The sequence below is a fragment of the Sander vitreus genome, chromosome 9, assembly GCF_031162955.1.
Source record: "Sander vitreus isolate 19-12246 chromosome 9, sanVit1, whole genome shotgun sequence".
NCBI lineage: Eukaryota > Metazoa > Chordata > Actinopteri > Perciformes > Percidae > Sander > Sander vitreus.
In genome coordinates, this window is record NC_135863.1 from 22,729,700 (window position 1) to 22,746,836 (window position 17,137).

General features: G+C 41.9%; 2 protein-coding genes across 4 annotated transcripts in view; both read left to right on the forward strand.

Moving 5' to 3' along the window:
• Nucleotides 1-11,294, forward strand: part of ddr2a (discoidin domain receptor tyrosine kinase 2a) — a 32,240-nt gene extending 20,946 nt beyond the window's left edge. The window contains exons 3-17 of one of the 2 annotated variants that reach the window (XM_078259348.1): nt 1,559-1,661; nt 2,281-2,512; nt 2,835-2,982; nt 3,719-3,821; nt 4,442-4,622; nt 4,728-4,968; nt 5,201-5,266; nt 6,021-6,157; nt 6,296-6,506; nt 6,636-6,868; nt 7,387-7,514; nt 7,637-7,834; nt 7,932-8,166; nt 9,134-9,283; nt 9,525-11,294. In XM_078259348.1, coding sequence (XP_078115474.1) covers nt 1,559-1,661; nt 2,281-2,512; nt 2,835-2,982; nt 3,719-3,821; nt 4,442-4,622; nt 4,728-4,968; nt 5,201-5,266; nt 6,021-6,157; nt 6,296-6,506; nt 6,636-6,868; nt 7,387-7,514; nt 7,637-7,834; nt 7,932-8,166; nt 9,134-9,283; nt 9,525-9,656 — 2,498 coding nt within the window. In that variant the 3' untranslated portion in view covers nt 9,657-11,294. The remainder of the gene's footprint in view (nt 1-1,558; nt 1,662-2,280; nt 2,513-2,834; nt 2,983-3,718; nt 3,822-4,441; nt 4,623-4,727; nt 4,969-5,200; nt 5,267-6,020; nt 6,158-6,295; nt 6,507-6,635; nt 6,869-7,386; nt 7,515-7,636; nt 7,835-7,931; nt 8,167-9,133; nt 9,284-9,524) is intronic. The other variant, XM_078259349.1, reaches the window with a different exon arrangement.
• Nucleotides 11,295-11,455: 161 nt separating this feature from the next.
• On the forward strand, nt 11,456-15,138 carry hsd17b7 (hydroxysteroid (17-beta) dehydrogenase 7). Of its 2 annotated transcripts, XM_078259350.1 has the most exons (9): nt 11,456-11,593; nt 12,093-12,299; nt 12,569-12,661; nt 12,875-12,989; nt 13,833-14,027; nt 14,209-14,322; nt 14,405-14,461; nt 14,538-14,636; nt 14,739-15,138. In XM_078259350.1, exons 1-9 carry the CDS (start codon nt 11,559-11,561, stop codon nt 14,865-14,867), a joined length of 1,044 nt encoding a protein of 347 aa, XP_078115476.1. In that variant the 5' UTR covers nt 11,456-11,558; the 3' UTR covers nt 14,868-15,138. The 2 variants fall into 2 exon arrangements, with proteins under 2 accessions (XP_078115476.1, XP_078115477.1); XM_078259351.1 differs by lacking the exon at nt 14,405-14,461.
• The last annotated feature ends 1,999 nt before the right edge of the window (nt 15,139-17,137 follow it).

The following is a 17,137-nucleotide window of genomic DNA, read 5'->3' on the forward strand; positions in this document are numbered from 1 at the left end:
CACACACACACACACACACACACACACACACACACACACACACACACACACACACACACAGTGCTTGATACCAGCACTGTTTGGACTGGCAGAGACACCGAATGGATCTAGCTTATTATTTCAATAAAACAACCACAACTTGAGTGCAGTGTGTGTGTGTGTGTGTGTGTGTGTGTGTGTGTGTGTGTGTGTGTGTGTGTGTGTGTGTGTGTGTGTGTGTGTGTGTGTAGCACCCTCACATCACAACCCACAACCCCACCCCTTCATCCAGCACTTGCAGGTTTCTTGAAAGAAGCTGGGAATTAAGTAGTTCTGTCTTAGAAATTACGTGTGTTAGTGTACGGTTTTGAATTTACAACTCCAACAAGCGCTGTGGTTGTTCTGAGAGAAGTGGCATGTTTCAGAGTGTGATAATCCTGGTAGCCTTAAATACCAGGGGTTGAACGACTATTCTGCTTAAATAGAGACATTGTTACAGATTATTTTGCAAGTAGAAGTAAAAGTACTTTACTCAAGTAAATGTAAAAAAAAAGAGGATTTACTTGAAGAAATAGTTTCACTATTTGGGAAATATGCTTATTTACTTTCTTAGTGATAATTGGATGAGATAATAGATACCACTTTCATGTCTGTCCATTGCATATCAGAACTAGCCATAAGCCAGTTAGCCGAGCTTAGCATAGAATGGATTCTCCACTAGTTGCCAGGCAACCTCATGGCGACGATGAGACTCACTGAAGTAGTTGAACACATAACCTCCAGTAAAGCCACAAATTAACGTTTTTACATTTCAGAAAACAAGATATAACATGTACTGTATATTAGTAAGGTTTAGAGGTGTCACTAAGCAGATTATTTTAACCTTCAGACAGACCCAGGCTAGCTGTTTTCCCCTGTTTATACTCTTGATGCAACTATTCACCTGCTGGCTGTAGCTTCGTAGTGTAGCTAACAGACATGAGAGTGGTGTCAGCATAGATATATATCTATGGGTATCAATCTACTTATCTAGCTAACGCTTGCGGCTAACTCTCTGCAAAAAGCTAGAGTATTCCCTAAAATGTCAAACTACTCCTTTAAGTAAGTGGAGTAATACCACAGCGTAAAAATTGTTAAATTAAAGCAACACTAAAGAACTTTTCCTGCTTCTGTCCCCTTACAGGTTGGAAGCGGAATTGTTACATTACATTGTCCAGTTCATTTGAACTACAGATCTGCTACCCGATCTGGCAAACTTGCATAATGTGATGTAATGGGCAGGTCCGCTTCCAACCTGTAGGGGGACCGAAGCGGGAAAAGTTCTTTAGTGTTGCTTTAAAGGCTTTTCTGTAATTCTGGCCTTTACAAAACTACATACCGGTAATCAAACACGGACTTACAGTAAGTTATAGAATATAATTACTGCTTTCCAAATGTAAAAGCACCGGTAAACAGAGCTACTTATTAGTCACTTTCCTCTCTTATATATATAAAATACAGGATGATTGTGGCTAAACAAATGGATGTTCATCATGACCTTATTTCTTCTAGTCTTTTAATCAGACATGTTGTGTCTCAGGTGTGTGTCGGTATCCTCTGGGCATGTCAGGAGGGCAGATACAGGACGAGGATATTTCTGCCTCCAGCCAGTGGTCTGAATCCACCGCTGCTAGATACGGCAGGTAGGTCACACACACACACACACACACACACACACACACACTTGCTAGTATGTTTACCCTGATAATGTGTGTGTGTGTGTGTGTGTGTGTGTGTGTGTGTGTGTGTGTGTGTGGGTGGGTGGGTGGCTTATCCTGCAAGGTGCCTGTTTATTTGCAGTAAGCCACAAACCGAAGTATCAGTTCTACTTAAAGCCACATGATTAGGGAGGTGTGTGTGTGTGTGTGTGTGTGTGTGTGTGTGTGTGTGTGTGTGTGTGTGTGTGTGCAGAAGAACTTGGGTGGCCGTCAGTAAGTATCAGGATAATGATGTAATACACTTTCCCCATCCATCGAGGCTGTGTTTTCAGTCTCGCCCAGCTCACCCTCACCCCTGCCAGCCCCTTGCCCAAAGTTAACACTTTAAGATGAATTTACGACACAGGCTTTCACCGAGATGTTTTTATAACAGGCTATAAGAACTGAAATCCACCACCGCACTCATTTTAACTTTCCTCTCACCTTTTCCTCTCCATCCTGTTCTAATTTTTCTTCTCCCTCTTGCTCTTTTCCATTTCCTGCTGTAATTCAAATATGAACATCATTTCCCCCACCCTGCATTTTCTCTCCGTGTCTCTCCCAGGTTGAACTTTGAGGAGGGCGATGGCGCGTGGTGTCCAGAGATAACAGTGGAGCCAGACAGCCTGAAGGAGTTCCTCCAGATTGACCTGCGCTCACTCCACTTCATCACCCTTGTGGGCACTCAGGGGCGTCATGCGGGAGGCATCGGTAATGAGTTTGCCCAGATGTACAAGATTAAGTACAGCCGCGATGGCAGCCGCTGGATCTCATGGAGAAACAGGCAGGGCAAGCAGGTAAGTGGACCTATATAGCCAGTGCTTTACACTGGCTGTGGTGTATCCTGGCTTGGATGTCACTCTATAATCTATTAGGACCTTTATAACAAACTTGTAATAAAGATGCCCTGTGTACTGATACTCATCATCTGCCTTCAGGTCATGCTTTTATGGCCTGTCATTGTTAATACCTGTTATGACTGTATAGTCGTAATGGAGATAGTGTATAGACTGATTCAGTAATTTTTCATTATCTATAAATGATAAAATGAGGCCATGGGTCATTCGCATCCCTATTGAGCTTCTTTATGAAGTCAAGGTGTGTTTGTTTAACCTGCAGGTGATTGAAGGAAACAGGAACGCCTACGCCATTGTACTCAAGGACCTCGAGCCGCCCATCATCGCTCGCTTTGTCCGCTTCATGCCCGTCACAGACCACTCCATGAACGTCTGCATGAGAGTGGAGCTCTACGGCTGTGAATGGCTGGGTAAGAGGTGGCTGATGTGGACATAACAAAGACTGAAGAGAGGATATGGAAGGGCTGATGAGCCCCTGCCAAAAGTGCAAAGATGAGAGCTGAGCTGAGGCTCCAATTCTTACCTTTGAGCCCGTAAAGATAGAAACGATCAGCTGATTCTCTGTCACCTTTTCGTACAAGAAGCACTAATTTGCACTACAATAATCATATCACTGACTAACCACTTTAAATGTACAGAGGTTTATTTGATGCATGGCATATACATGAGCATTTTAGATAAGCACGTGTGCCCAAAAAGCCCAAGAACCCATAGGGGGCTTAAAGTGGCTTGAATCTCGACAAGTGTGTCAAATTTAAACTTGAGATATAGATCATGGGACCTTGTGAAATGTGAGGTCAAAGTAAAAGAATAAAAGGAAAAGAACGAAAGCAATAGGTTGTCTAAGTACTGCCTCCTATAGCTGGAAGAAAGTTTATCTGCTGTCTAAAAAAAATACATAAAGCAGTAACATTACAATATTTTTGAGTATGGAAACCTGGTGAAATTTGAGATCCAATCAAAGTAGAAGAAGAGGAAAAAAGTATAAAAACAAAAAGTTCATTAAATCACCAGGCCCTCTTATAAAACATTTCTTCATACTGTTTGAAAACATCACATATTCTGCATCTGTATATTTTACATACTGGAAAATGCTACCCATGCTTTGTAGTAAGCATAACAATCTCAACTACAATTGCTTTACAGATGGTCTGGTGTCGTACAACGCTGCAGCAGGAGAACAGATGAGCTTGCCTGCTTACTCTGCTTATCTCAACGACTCTGTCTATGATGGAGCTGTCAGCCACAGGTGTGTGTGGTGTGTGTCTGTGTGTGTGTGTGTGTGTGTGTGTGTGTGTGTGTGTGTGTGTGTGTGTGTTTCTGTGTGCGTTCCATTATTCCCGCCTTCTCCCTTCTTCAAACACCACTACACTGCTTCGTCATCGCTCTCATCCTTCCTCAGTACTTTTTCCCCTCACTTTGTTGTTGCCCCGTCACCATGGTGAAAGCAAAGAGACAGGCGGTGGAGAGTGGGTCATGGTGGTTTACTTAGTTAGGAAATACCTCATAGGAATGATTGAGTCAACCATGCTTCTAAAGTTTAGCACCGGAATAAACCAATCAGTCTTTTGTTGACAGGAATGTTTAGATTATGGCACGGTGAATAATGTCCTCCATGACAAAGGTCGGCTTCCTTCTCTCTGTGGAGGCAACTGTGCAGAGGGAAAAGAAAATGGCATTTTATATTTATTTTTTATTTTTTTTACGATATCAAAGCCAACAGCAGAAGTGAGGAATTGGATTTACAATGCTGCCACCTAGTGTTAAACGGTTGCACCATAAAAACCTTTTAACAGGAGTGCTTTCTTTGAACATAAAGGATGTTTCTCTGTGTTTTCTGCCTCTCTTTTACACTTCTTTGTTTCTCAGTATGACAGAGGGCTTGGGCCAGCTTACTGATGGAGTGTGTGGCCTGGATGATTTTACACAAAGTCACGACACTCACAATGTGTGGCCCGGGTATGACTACGTGGGTTGGACTAATGAGAGCTTCTCCAATGTTGAAATCATGTTTGAGTTTGACCGCATACGCAACTTCACCACCATGAAGGTGAGGCTGCTGATGATACAAGTTAATATAAATATACTGTATATATTTTTTTTACGTCTCTCATCAGCACTAAAACTCTTCCCATGTGTCTTTATCTGCGTCTAGGTCCACTGCAACAACATGTACTCACGACACGTCAAGGTCTTCCGCCAGGTGGTGTGTTACTTCCGCTCTGAGGCAGACTGGGAAGCAACGCCGCTCTCCTTTAGCCCCGTGGAGGACGTGGAGAATCCCAGCGCACGTTTCGTCACCGTCAACCTGGCCAATCACATGGCCAGCGCCATCAAGTGCCAGTTCTACTTTGCTGATGCCTGGATGTTGTTCAGCGAGATTACCTTCCAGTCAGGTATAGACTGATGAACCGTGTGTATAATCTGTAATTGCAGTAAGATCGCTGGTGGTTTTTCATTTGTGTATATATCTACTTTTACACTTTATTTACTTCTGCAAATATTTGGAGAGACAGTATAACAGTATATTTATTTGTTATTATTACTATATTGAAGTCTGTTTTGAGGCCTTCTGATTGAAGACGTACAATTTCATTTCTGATCAGCTCTGTGTCTTTGGCCTTTCAGATACAGCCATGTACAACACAACACTGGCTCCTCCCAAGACAGGACTGACACCTGACACACAACCAAGTCAGTGATTGTCACACACACACACACACACCACACACACACACACACACACACACACACACACACACACACACACACACACACACACACACACACACACACTAATGTTTTTACTAATTAATGTAATTTTTTCATGACATTTTGTGACATGCATGACAAATAACAATATGGAATCTTTTGTTGTCAACAACCTTGTCAGAGGATTTGACAAAGTTAATACGCAGACACAACAAATAAGTCTTGATCTTTATTGTCCTGCAAGAGATTCTTTTTGAAGCAAGACAGCGTAGAAAAGACAATAAGACAATTGAAGACAATTACAAGTGCTGGTACTATACATACAGGACAGAGAGGATGGTCAGGATTTGCGATGATGGATGTAGCAAAGTTGCCCAGTTGATTCCTGTTTTGCACATTTAGATCCCCAAACCAACAAATCAGTCAACTAAAAACTGTGGAACTAAAAATATAAATGTAGGTGTGTCAGCATGCAAAATAGCAGCATAGCATTTTAATTGTATTAGTTACACCTGTTTGACAAGTCACACTACCTGCCGTAGTTTATTATATTTTTTACTTAAGGTATATTCTGCTTTTGCAACACATTTCAAAGAAATCCATTACATGTTTTTTGTAAATCTGTCGCTGAGTCTAGTTATTTGCATACCTATATGTAATGACTGTCCTGACGTAATTGAGAAGTACAGTATGCATGCAGACCGTAAAATGTTTCTCTCCCTGTTTCCTCGCCCAGAGGATGACCCCACCCACAAAGTAGATGACAGCAACACCCGGATACTGATTGGTTGTTTAGTGGCCATCATCTTCATCCTCGTGGTCATCATTGTAATCATCTTGTGGAGGCAGGTGTGGCAGAAGATGTTGGAGAAGGTGAGCTCATCACTGATGTATTACTGTGGATCAAATGTGTGCGCCTGTGCATGTTGAGTCATTTTGTGCATTTCCATTGAGTCTTCTTTCGGGAGGTGGTCAGATCTGTTCCTTCACCCCCCACGTCCTTCATTCTAGGCCTCTCGCCGGATGCTGGACGATGAACTAACTGCTAGTTTGTCAATACAGAGTGAGACGTTCGCTTACACCCACAACCAGTCGAGCACAACCAGTGAGCAGGAGTCTAATTCCACCTATGAGCGCATCTTCCCCCTTGGTCCAGACTACCAGGAGCCATCACGCATCATATGTAAGCTGCCGGAGTTTGCTCAGAGCTCCGAGGAGCCTGGTAGGTGGACACACATGTCTGCTTACATATACACATCCATTTCAATTGATATTCAACATGGTCAGTCCCTCCCTTTATTTTATTGACTTATTGTGATTCTTAGTTGCAGTTTCCCATATTGTGTTTCAGCTTCCACCAGCACAGCAGCTTCTAAATCCACCACAACTACTGCAGTCCAAGATGGCGCCCCTCACTATGCAGAGGCAGACATTGTAAACCTGCAAGGCGTAACTGGAGGCAACACATACGCCATCCCCGCATTAACTATGGACCTGTTGTCAGGGAAGGATGTTGCAGTGGAGGAGTTCCCGCGAAAGCTGCTCACATTCAAAGAGAAGCTGGGAGAGGGCCAGTTTGGAGAGGTGTATGCTCTATACCATTCTTCTACAGCTTTTCTCACAGCTTTAGATGAGCTTAAAAAACAATGTATAGACTTAGACAAAAGGAATCCCTCTCAATCATATATAGCTTCAATTACATTCATATATAGCTTCAATTACTTATGACCAACTAGAAGTGTGTGGTGGTGTCCGTATCTGCAGAGACCATGCCCTCTGCCTGCATTTTCTCTCTTCTTATTTTTGTGAGTTGGGATGTTTATGGGTGTTAGCAAAGAGCCTTTGGGATCCACGTGGGTGTGAAACCCCAAGCCAATAACAGCGTAACAATAGTAAACCCAAGTTTAACTGACACATACACAGAGAAACTGACAACCAAATCTGGCAATGTGGCACCTTCCTGCGCAGGTGTGTGTGTGTGTGTGTGTGTGTGTGTTAACTTGTATGTAACCGCCATGAAATAATCACAAAAGAGCGTTATATTCGGCAGTTATATTTGATATATGATTATATTTATATATCTCCTTTCCGCCCCCTCTCAGGTGCACCTGTGTGAAGCAGACGGAATGCAGGAATTTATGAATAAAGAGTTTTTATTTGACATCCCCGAGGACCTGCCAGTTTTAGTGGCTGTGAAGATGCTCCGTTCAGACGCAAACAAAAATGCAAGGTATCGACTTTAGACGGCCCAGTGGTCGCCACCAAATTTTTAGCCTGTACCTGAAACTAAAAATAGATAATTCTGATGTCTCTCTGTGTAAAGTCAATCACTTACTTTTTGTGTTTTGGTAGGAATGACTTTCTGAAAGAGATAAAGATCATGTCACGTTTGAAGGACCCCAACATCATTCGCCTGCTAGCTGTGTGCATCTACAGCGACCCTCTCTGTATGATCACAGAGTACATGGAGAACGGAGATCTCAACCAGTTTCTGTCCCGCCACGAACCCGAGGGACAACTCGCTCTGCTCAGCAATGCACCTACAGTCAGGTGAGTGCGAACAAAGTGAGAGACGGCTGTATGTCTAACTGTGTGTGGTTTTTTTTATTCCCAACACATGATGCTGTTTCTTTACTCTCCTCTCCAGCTTCAATAATCTGTGCTACATGGCCGCTCAGATAGCGTCGGGGATGAAGTACCTCTCCTCTCTAAACTTTGTTCATCGAGACTTGGCCACACGGAATTGCCTGGTGGGCAAAAACTACACGATAAAGATAGCTGACTTTGGCATGAGCAGAAACCTGTACAGTGGTGACTATTACCGCATCCAGGGCAGAGCGGTACTGCCGATACGCTGGATGTCGTGGGAGAGCATCCTGCTGGTAAGGACCACTACTTCACTACGATTTGACTTTTGACACAGAGAAAAAAAAAATCCTTTATGTCATGTTTTCTTGCCAAGTTGATAAACATATCTAGGAAGGGGATTAGTTTATTCTAATTCTCAGAATTCTGACTTTAATCTCACAACTGTGACTTTAAAGGTCCTATGACATGCTGCTTTTTGGATGCTTTTATATAGGCCTTAGTGGTCCCCTAATACTGTATCTGAAGTCTCTTTCCCGAAATTCAGCCTTGGTGCAGAATTACAGCCACTACGAGCCAGTCCCACAATGAACTTTCCTTAGGATGTGCCATTTCTGTGTCTGTAGCTTTAAATGCTATTGAGGAGGAGAGAGGGGGGGCAAGGTGGAGGGTGGGGGTGTGGCCTTGACCAGCTTGCGGAAACGGTTGTAGCTCTATTTCCTCATGGGCGGGTCAAATTCTCTGGGCAGCTGTGGGCGGCGGGCAAAGCAGAAAAAGGGGAGGTAACCTTTCCCCTTATGACGACATAAAGGGAAGATTCCAGATTGGCCCATCTGAGCTTTCATTTTCACAAAGGTGGAGCAGGGGGCGGCCTCTAGCTCACCCAGTGGGAGCGTTCACCTCATGTTGGCTGGGTCCTGCAGTGGCACGGGTTCGAGTCCAACCCGCTGCCCTTTGCTGCGTGTCATCCCCCATCTCTCTCCCCCTTTCTGGTCTATCCACTGTCAATAAAGGGAAAATGCCCCAAAAAATAATCTAAAAAAAAACAAAGGTGGAGCAGGATACCCAGGGCTCAGTTTACACATATTGCCATTTCTAGCCACTGGGGGACCATAGGCAGGCTAGGGGAACTCATATTAATGTTAAAAAACCTCAAAAAGTGAAATCTTTATGCCATGGGACCTTTAAACTCAGAACTGAAATACATTTCCTACATGCGGCCCTAATCCTCTTCTGTACATACCACCATCTTTTGTTGTGCAGGGTAAGTTCACCACAGCTAGCGATGTGTGGGCTTTTGGGGTGACCCTGTGGGAGATACTAAACTTCTGCAAAGAGCAACCCTACTCTCAGCTCACTGATGAGCAGGTGATAGAGAACACAGGGGAGTTTTTCAGGGACCAGAAAAGACAGGTGAGTGACGTTACAACCATACCATAACATACCTGTCTTATTCTATTTTAGCTGTTTTTATATTCTCTTTAGCAGATGTTTTATTTTTTTCTTAACTGCTCTTTAATGTTTTATGTAAAGCACTTTGAATTGCCTTGTTGCTGAAATGTGCTATACAATTAAAGCTGCCTTGCATTACAAATGATCCACATATCAAAAGGAGTGAATCCCTGGCTTTAACGTCTCGTCCCCTGTGGTGCAGATCTACCTGCCTCAGCCTGTGCTGTGTCCAGACTCGCTCTACAAGATCATGCTGAGCTGCTGGAGGAGGAACACAAAGGAACGGCCCTCCTTCCTGGAAATACACCGAGCCCTCCTGGAAATACAGCCTTAAGCCGGGGCAATGTAAAAGACAGTGATTCCCAGATAGTTCATCTCTGGAAGAAATGGTGCAAGACAAGGGTAGACCATGATTCAGACACAATCCAGGTTCAAGCCTTCTTGTTTCAGTAGAGAAACAGGGTGAGAGCCACCTGTGGGCTCCAAGCTACGATCTGGGAAACACTGTTTCATGGACTTACACTCTACAAAGATGGAATACCAGTTGGTGTGTGTCAGTTTGAGTTTAATTGGCACAATCACGTTGGCTAAGATGTTTATAGACATACAGGTATTCTTAGAAAAATCGATTCTGTTTTATAACACACGCAGAAACGTGATTAAGGTGGGTTGTGACGTGTGTTGATGAAGCCAAAATGAAATGTAGCAAGTGACATTCGGCACTTTTGAAATGTTTTTTTTTTTTATTTCTTTTTCATTTTCCATGTTACAGTGTTTGAGAACAAACGTGTGCAGCATTGTTGAAGAACTTTCTTGTGTTTTCTTTTGGAAGACTGCTTGAATGTAGAGCGGGAAACGTGCAGCCAACCACGGCTGTTACATTTCATTATATTTCAAGTATTTCATCTCAGTTTCTCAGACATACTCCACACATTTGGAATACCAAGGAAATATCAAGTAACTTCTCATCTCCCTGCAGTTTTCCTTCTGTGATTTGAACATGAAGTATGAACTGGGTATTTTCAATAGATAGGTCTAAATCTCAAATATTTTGTATTAATATTTATATGTTCATATGTGTTTCATCTGGTTATGTTTTGTTGATATATTTGTGGATTATTATTCTTTCCTAGTTGACGTGTTTGGAGCATCATATTTGATGTGATTCAGTAACTCTGCCACTCACATTTTAGATCTTAACACCAAACAAACTGCTTCAGTAGATTTTGTTATTTCCCACTGCAAACTGTTATTGTCTTGCATCGATCACAAACTAATATTACTCTCTGATAATTCAAGATGCTTATCAGGAATGCCAGCTGCGTTTTCCTATGTTGGTTCAGCAGTATGTTGAACAGTATAAATGCTTCAGGTTAGTTTATATTAGCTTGTGAAAGCTAACACAGCTAATGACTCATCTACAGGCTTTAATTATTAGTTTGTTCTTTCTTTTGTTAATGTATGCTGGATTCTTTCCCTATTTCTACTTCTGTGTATAACTCTCTAATAGCTTGAACTTCATACTGCATACCACTGTTTTTCTTTTTTTTTCACAGTCTCGACCTTCTTATCAGAGGCCTTTGTTCCATTTAACTCGTTCATAAAAGACACTCATGTCTGCCCTTATGCACGATATTTTCAACTTTTCATTTGGAAGTCATCCTTTCTGTGTTTTGCAATCTAGGCAAAAAATCCATCCATGTAAGTTTAATATGAGATTCATTTTGCAGACACATTTGGGTATTTGTGAAGCATGTGGTGATTCCCATCTGATAAAGAAATCTTCCTCCTCTCTCTGTTATAAATGAATTTGGGGGGCAGATGTATAGCTGTAAAAATGTAATGGCACCCTGACAGATTTCATGATTAGTTTTCTTACATATTTGTACTTAAATGTTTCAGTAAGAATGTTTTTATATACGTTGTAAACAAATGTTGTACATTGATAGATGAAATACAAATAAAATGTAAACAGGGAATTCTATCTCTTTGAGAGCTCTTGCTTCATTCATAAGTAGGCTACTGATTATTTGACACTGTGTGGGCGGTCCATGAAGCTCAGCTGACTGGTAACAAGATCTTATTGGCTGAGCACTGCTGCAGTGTCCAATCACAACATGGAGGCGGAGTGAAAAATATGACTCCACATCAGGAACTGGACACAGAACTTTTGAACGAACATTTGGCAATGAATTGCTTTCTGTTTGCAGTTTGATTCCAGTTTGGACCAGAAAAGATGAATAAGGTGGTTTTGGTGACGGGAGCAAATAGGTAATGGCTGTATTTATTGTTTTGACTTTTTGAAATCTCTTTGTCAAGAGAGTCCTGGCCCAAATGGCAGTATCATTTTGTCATACACATGTATGTGGAATTATTTTTGGTCAATAATGTAATCAAAGTAAACATTGTATATGCTGTAATAATAGATATTACATAATTATAATAAACTCTATTTATATAGCACCTTTTAAAACAGTTACAAAGTACAAACAAAGATCCCAGGGTGCGGGAAGGGACATAGGGCAATAAGGGCTTTGTAAGTGATCAATAATATCTTGAAATCAATTAAAGCAACAGGTATGAAGGGTGGCAGCAGAGTTTTGGATGAGCTGGAGGAAGGAGAGGGATTTTTACTGATGTCACAGAGCAAGGCATTACAGTAGTCTAATCGACTAGTTATGAAGGCGTGGATAACAGTTTCCAGATTTTCGGTAGAAACTGATATTATATCTATAAGGCGGCCCTTACATCACATTGTGTCTTCCTGCAGTGGCATTGGCCTGGCGCTGTGTGAGCGTCTCCTCTCGCAGGACACCGAGGGTCTCCAGCTGTGTCTGGCCTGCAGGAACATGCGGCGGGCTCAGGCTGCTCGCTGCGCCCTCCTCAGCTCTCACCCCGCAGCCCAGGTGGCCCTGCTGCAGATGGACACTAGCAGCATCTCCTCTGTCCTCGCTGCTGCTCAGGAGGTCAAACTCAGGTGGGAGGATAGACTCACAACAGCCTGGCACTCAAATGCACATTCAAAACAAATAGTCATCAATAGTTTATGTTCTAGACACTGTGTGTTGTATGTGTGTCCAGAAGTGAATATGTGTGACTTTGCCGGAAGTTTGTTGCTTTTGTTGTGCTGTCAATATTCATGGTCAATGTCATGGTCCTTGACGTGATTTGATGCCTGCTGCAGATCAAATTTCCTTCGGGATAATAAAGTTGGAAGTTGAAGATGACTTTGATTGTCCCCTGTAGGTATAACCGGCTGGACTACCTCTACCTGAATGCAGGCATCATGCCAAACCCACAGTTTGACGTGAAAGGCTTTTTCAAAGGCCTCTTCTCCAGGTACTTCACATGCTCACATGCTCACATGCAGCATCTTTTATCTACGTTACATGTGTGTGAAGCTACTCCAAATCACTGAGCTGCATTGGTGGCTTTTTATACGTTGACCTATGTCCAGCCTATAGACAGCATCGTTTTTAAAATTGCTTATTTCAAACATCTCTTCTATCTACTATGCTGCCTTTCTAGAGCTCAGGTTTCTATCTTTTGCAGTCATATCATCACCATGTTTGCCACTGGCGAGGGGATTCTGACACAGAAGGACTGTGTCACCCCTGATGGCCTGCAACAAGTTTTCGAGACCAACCTCTTTGGTCACTTCCTACTAGTGAGTAACTGCTATTTAGGCTACTGAATTATCTCGTAGTATGGTTTGATCCACACATAGAATCTAATACAAAAGTTTCCTTCAGTTTTCTGCAGGGACAGTAGTTCTTGCCAGCTGTTTACCCTTGATGGAATAAATATAGGTGATACTGGATCTGTCTGTCACTTAGCAACGATGCTCATTAAAAATTAACAGTGCATACTGTTCAAGGCATAAGGTCACTGCAGACAGTATTGTGCTTACTGTGCGTTTGCAGATCAATTCTGACGTGTATTAGGTTGCCATTACAGAGAAACCTTCTCAAAGTTCCTGTTTAGACTTTAAACATAAATCCGTCTTTGCTGCTGTATTCACGCATAGTTTAGAGAGGAAAACACATTTACTTTTGCTAAAGTGATCTTTTTTTGAAGCATTCAATAACATTTGGAAGGAATTTAATGTTGCTGATTAGTTTAAGGTCTCTGAAAGGACTTTAGTGGTATGATCTACGTGGAAAGAGATGCCATTGTCGTTGCTGCTTGCAATCTATAGTATATCTTAAGTTAGTCTAAGATATGTAGTAGATGTATAAAAGTGCATTTGTATGTCAAATAAAATGAGCAAGATACAATAATGTCATCTGTTTCTCACACAAATCAACAAAGTTTCTAAAATTAAGTTTGATTTTCTAAATTCAAATCAGCAATATGGCTCTCTCTGCTCTGTTTCAAGGCAAACTGCAGTAGAAAGAAGTGTGTAACATCTCTTTGTTTTATGAAAACACATTATTTAAGGCTGAAACTCAGCCTTTGTGACTTAATGACTAAGATGGTTGTTTTTTTTTAATGCTGTGTTGTGGCCCAGATCAGGGAGCTGGAACCATTACTGTGCCATGCAGGCCGGACGTCCCAGCTGATCTGGACCTCCTCCAGTAACGCTCACCGCTCAGCTTTTAAACTTGAAGACATGCAGCACCAGAGAGGCACCCAACCCTACAGCTCCTCCAAATATGCCTCCGACCTGCTCAGCCTGGCGCTCAACACACACTACAACAAACAGGTCGGCTCTCTCTCTCACACACACACACACACACACACACACACACACACACACACACACACACATACACCTCACATGCGGTGTATCACCCATACCTGCAAAAATACGTTTTTTTTTTCAAAACCTTTTTTACCTCCCATGACGTTGATAACTGTGATCCTGCTTTTATTGTGCTCTGTAGGGTTTGTACTCATCTGTCATTTGTCCTGGTTTTGTGATGACCAATCTGACCTACAGTATCCTGCCCTCCTTCCCAGCCATCCTCTGGACCCTGCTTATGCCTGTCTTTTGGCTCGTGAGTGCAAATGGCCAAATATGGTCACACACCGCTGAAATAATTCCTTGTATCTTAATGCATCTTTCTCTGGTGATCTCAGATAAGAATGTTCACCAATACTTTCACCCTGACCCCTTATAATGGAGCTGAAGCCCTGGTAGGTAAAACTAATGTTCTCGTGTCCATACCCAGTTCAGAACAAATTCATTCATGAGTACTGCTCTTTTTTGCAGTTCTGGCTATTTAAGCAAAAGCCTGAATCACTGGACCCTCAAGCCAAGTACCACAGCTTAACATCTGGGCTAGGCAACAACTACATCCAGCCACGTAAGGTACTGAAAGCACTACTATCCACTACTATCTGCAACTTCAGTTGTAAATACTTATAACATTATTCATGTTGCGAATTTTGTGTCTTCTGTTCTGCTTTACAGATGGATATTGATTTGGAAACATCCGATGCTTTTTATGAGAAATTACGGCAACTAGAAAGTGAAGTAAGAAAGAAACTGAAGGAAAAACAAAACGTTTGCAGTAGTCCTGCAGGACCTGGATCATCTTGACGCATATCACACAATTCTGGGATGGAGAGTATTTTATTCCTGTCTGGCAGGTGACCTGGGATGGACACTAGTAGTCAGACCTCACCAAAATAATTGTGTCCTCTGCCTGACACAGTAACATGCAAGCCTGAATTCACAGCACAATAAAGAAGTTACAGTGACTATAAGCATGACATAAAACATCATAGGACAATGTACCAGAATGTATGCTGTGATGGTTTGGGAAAGAGTTTACAATAAAACTGATCATTGCCTTTTCTCTTCCACTTTATCTTACTGATTTACAGTCTATTCACTGCGTAAAGTATAATATTGAGGAGGACACAAATATGCAGACATGGATAGGCTATGTCACCAACTTTTCAGCCTGTGCGGTCCAGGAGGGACTATGTCCAATTTGGTTGTTAGTTCCATCATCCTCGCGGCAAAATGCAGTGCAGTCTGACAGCAGACTATCTGTGTCATCCCAAAAGTTGACATAAGTGGTCTGTGTGAGCCCCTCTGCGGTGGACGGCGGTGCCGGCAGATGCGTACAGGCGCAACTGGAATTCTGCTTTGGAGGATTTGGGGCACAAACCCAGCAGTCGTCCCCGTGTTCCGCTGCTTGTTTATCAGTCCCACACGCCTCCTCTGCTTCGCTCAGTTTCGGGTTGCAAAAAGCCCACACCATCCCACAGAAATAGACGAAAAACGTGCCCATGACCATGACCATGAGCGCGTAGGACTCTATCATGGCTTTGGCGACTGGAGATGTCATCTTCAGATGCGCATCGATAATAATCGGCTGAGCTCCCAAAGTGTGTTCAGGAGGGGATCGGATCGGGACTGTCAGTCCGACTGGCTCGTAGCCTACCACTTCAGCACCACTCAGTTCAGTAACGCGAGATAGAGACAAGCAGAAAATAAGCGATCATTTTTGTTGCCACCTCTCTCCTTAAACTAGTCCCGCCTTGAACAGACTGTGTGAACGGGGCTTATACTGTAAGTGACCATTATGACAGCAACGGTCAAACTGTAGGTGGTGGAATAAACCCATTGTAACCCTCCTGTTGTCCTCGGGTCGAATTTGACCGGTTTACAAAAACTTTCTATATCAGAACTATGACAAAAGAACTTTGAAAAAAGTGACGAATGTTGGAAAAAGTGACAAGAAAACATCAAAAACATCGCCAAAGGTGACAAAAACTTGTTAAAACAGTGACCAAAAAATTGACAAACAGTGAAGAAAATACATTGGAAAAAGCAACAAAAAACTTGTTAAAAAATTGACAAAAACATAATTAAAAAACGCCCAAAAAGTGACAAAACAAATTGGAAAATAATAAAATCGACAAAAACGTCGAAAAAAGTAGAAAAAGAACAACAAAATGTTGAAATTTCGACCCATAAAAATACAAAGTTGCATGGTTGACGGGAAGACAACACAATGTTATTAAACAAAATAAACATTGCACAAAAACTCCTGGCACTCCTATAATTAAACATAGCCTATTTAATTAAAACCCCTCAATTAATTCATATTACAATTTGAGGGTAAAACTTAATTCCAGTGAGAGTGAAAGTTTGGAATCACCTGACATTTGTCTTGCAATGGTTATTTCAACAGAGATAAAAAAAAAACATTCAGACGCCAAATGAACACACCTGTTAAACATCTATCTGTTTCTACTTTCTATAACCTAAAAGCTGTACTCAAACTATTCAAAAATATAGAGTATAGTCCACTCAGCCATCTGACTGTACCAATTAATCTTTTGTGGCAGGTGTTAATGTCATGAAGTATTACATGGTGTATGAGTGCTGTATGATAATGTGATAAAGTAAGGAGATTAGTTCAGTATGAAGCTGGGAACAAATTAGTAGACCTTTAAAATCCTTCGAGGCAGTGAAATACTTCTGCTTATTGCCTAATAAAAACTTTGTGGACTTTAGATTGAAACCATTCTGGAGAGAATTTAGGAAAACTGATTAATGCTGAACATATAAGGAATTCTGCAAAACCATTTAAAACAACACTAAACACTAATGTACTTCTTAAGGGTTACCTTTTTGCCCAGTGTGTGTTTAGTTGTCTCTACTAAGTTGAAATATTAAAATGTAAATAAGTAAACTTAAAGAATCATCTTTGTATTTACATTATACATTTAAACAGACCTTCAGTGCAGATGTCCATTTGTCTCCCTGCAATCACACAGGTCAGTTGTCCCTAAGGCAAGCCCAGCAGCTGGCAGGGTTTGACTCTCCTTATAAGGTCAAACTCCAGCACTCAC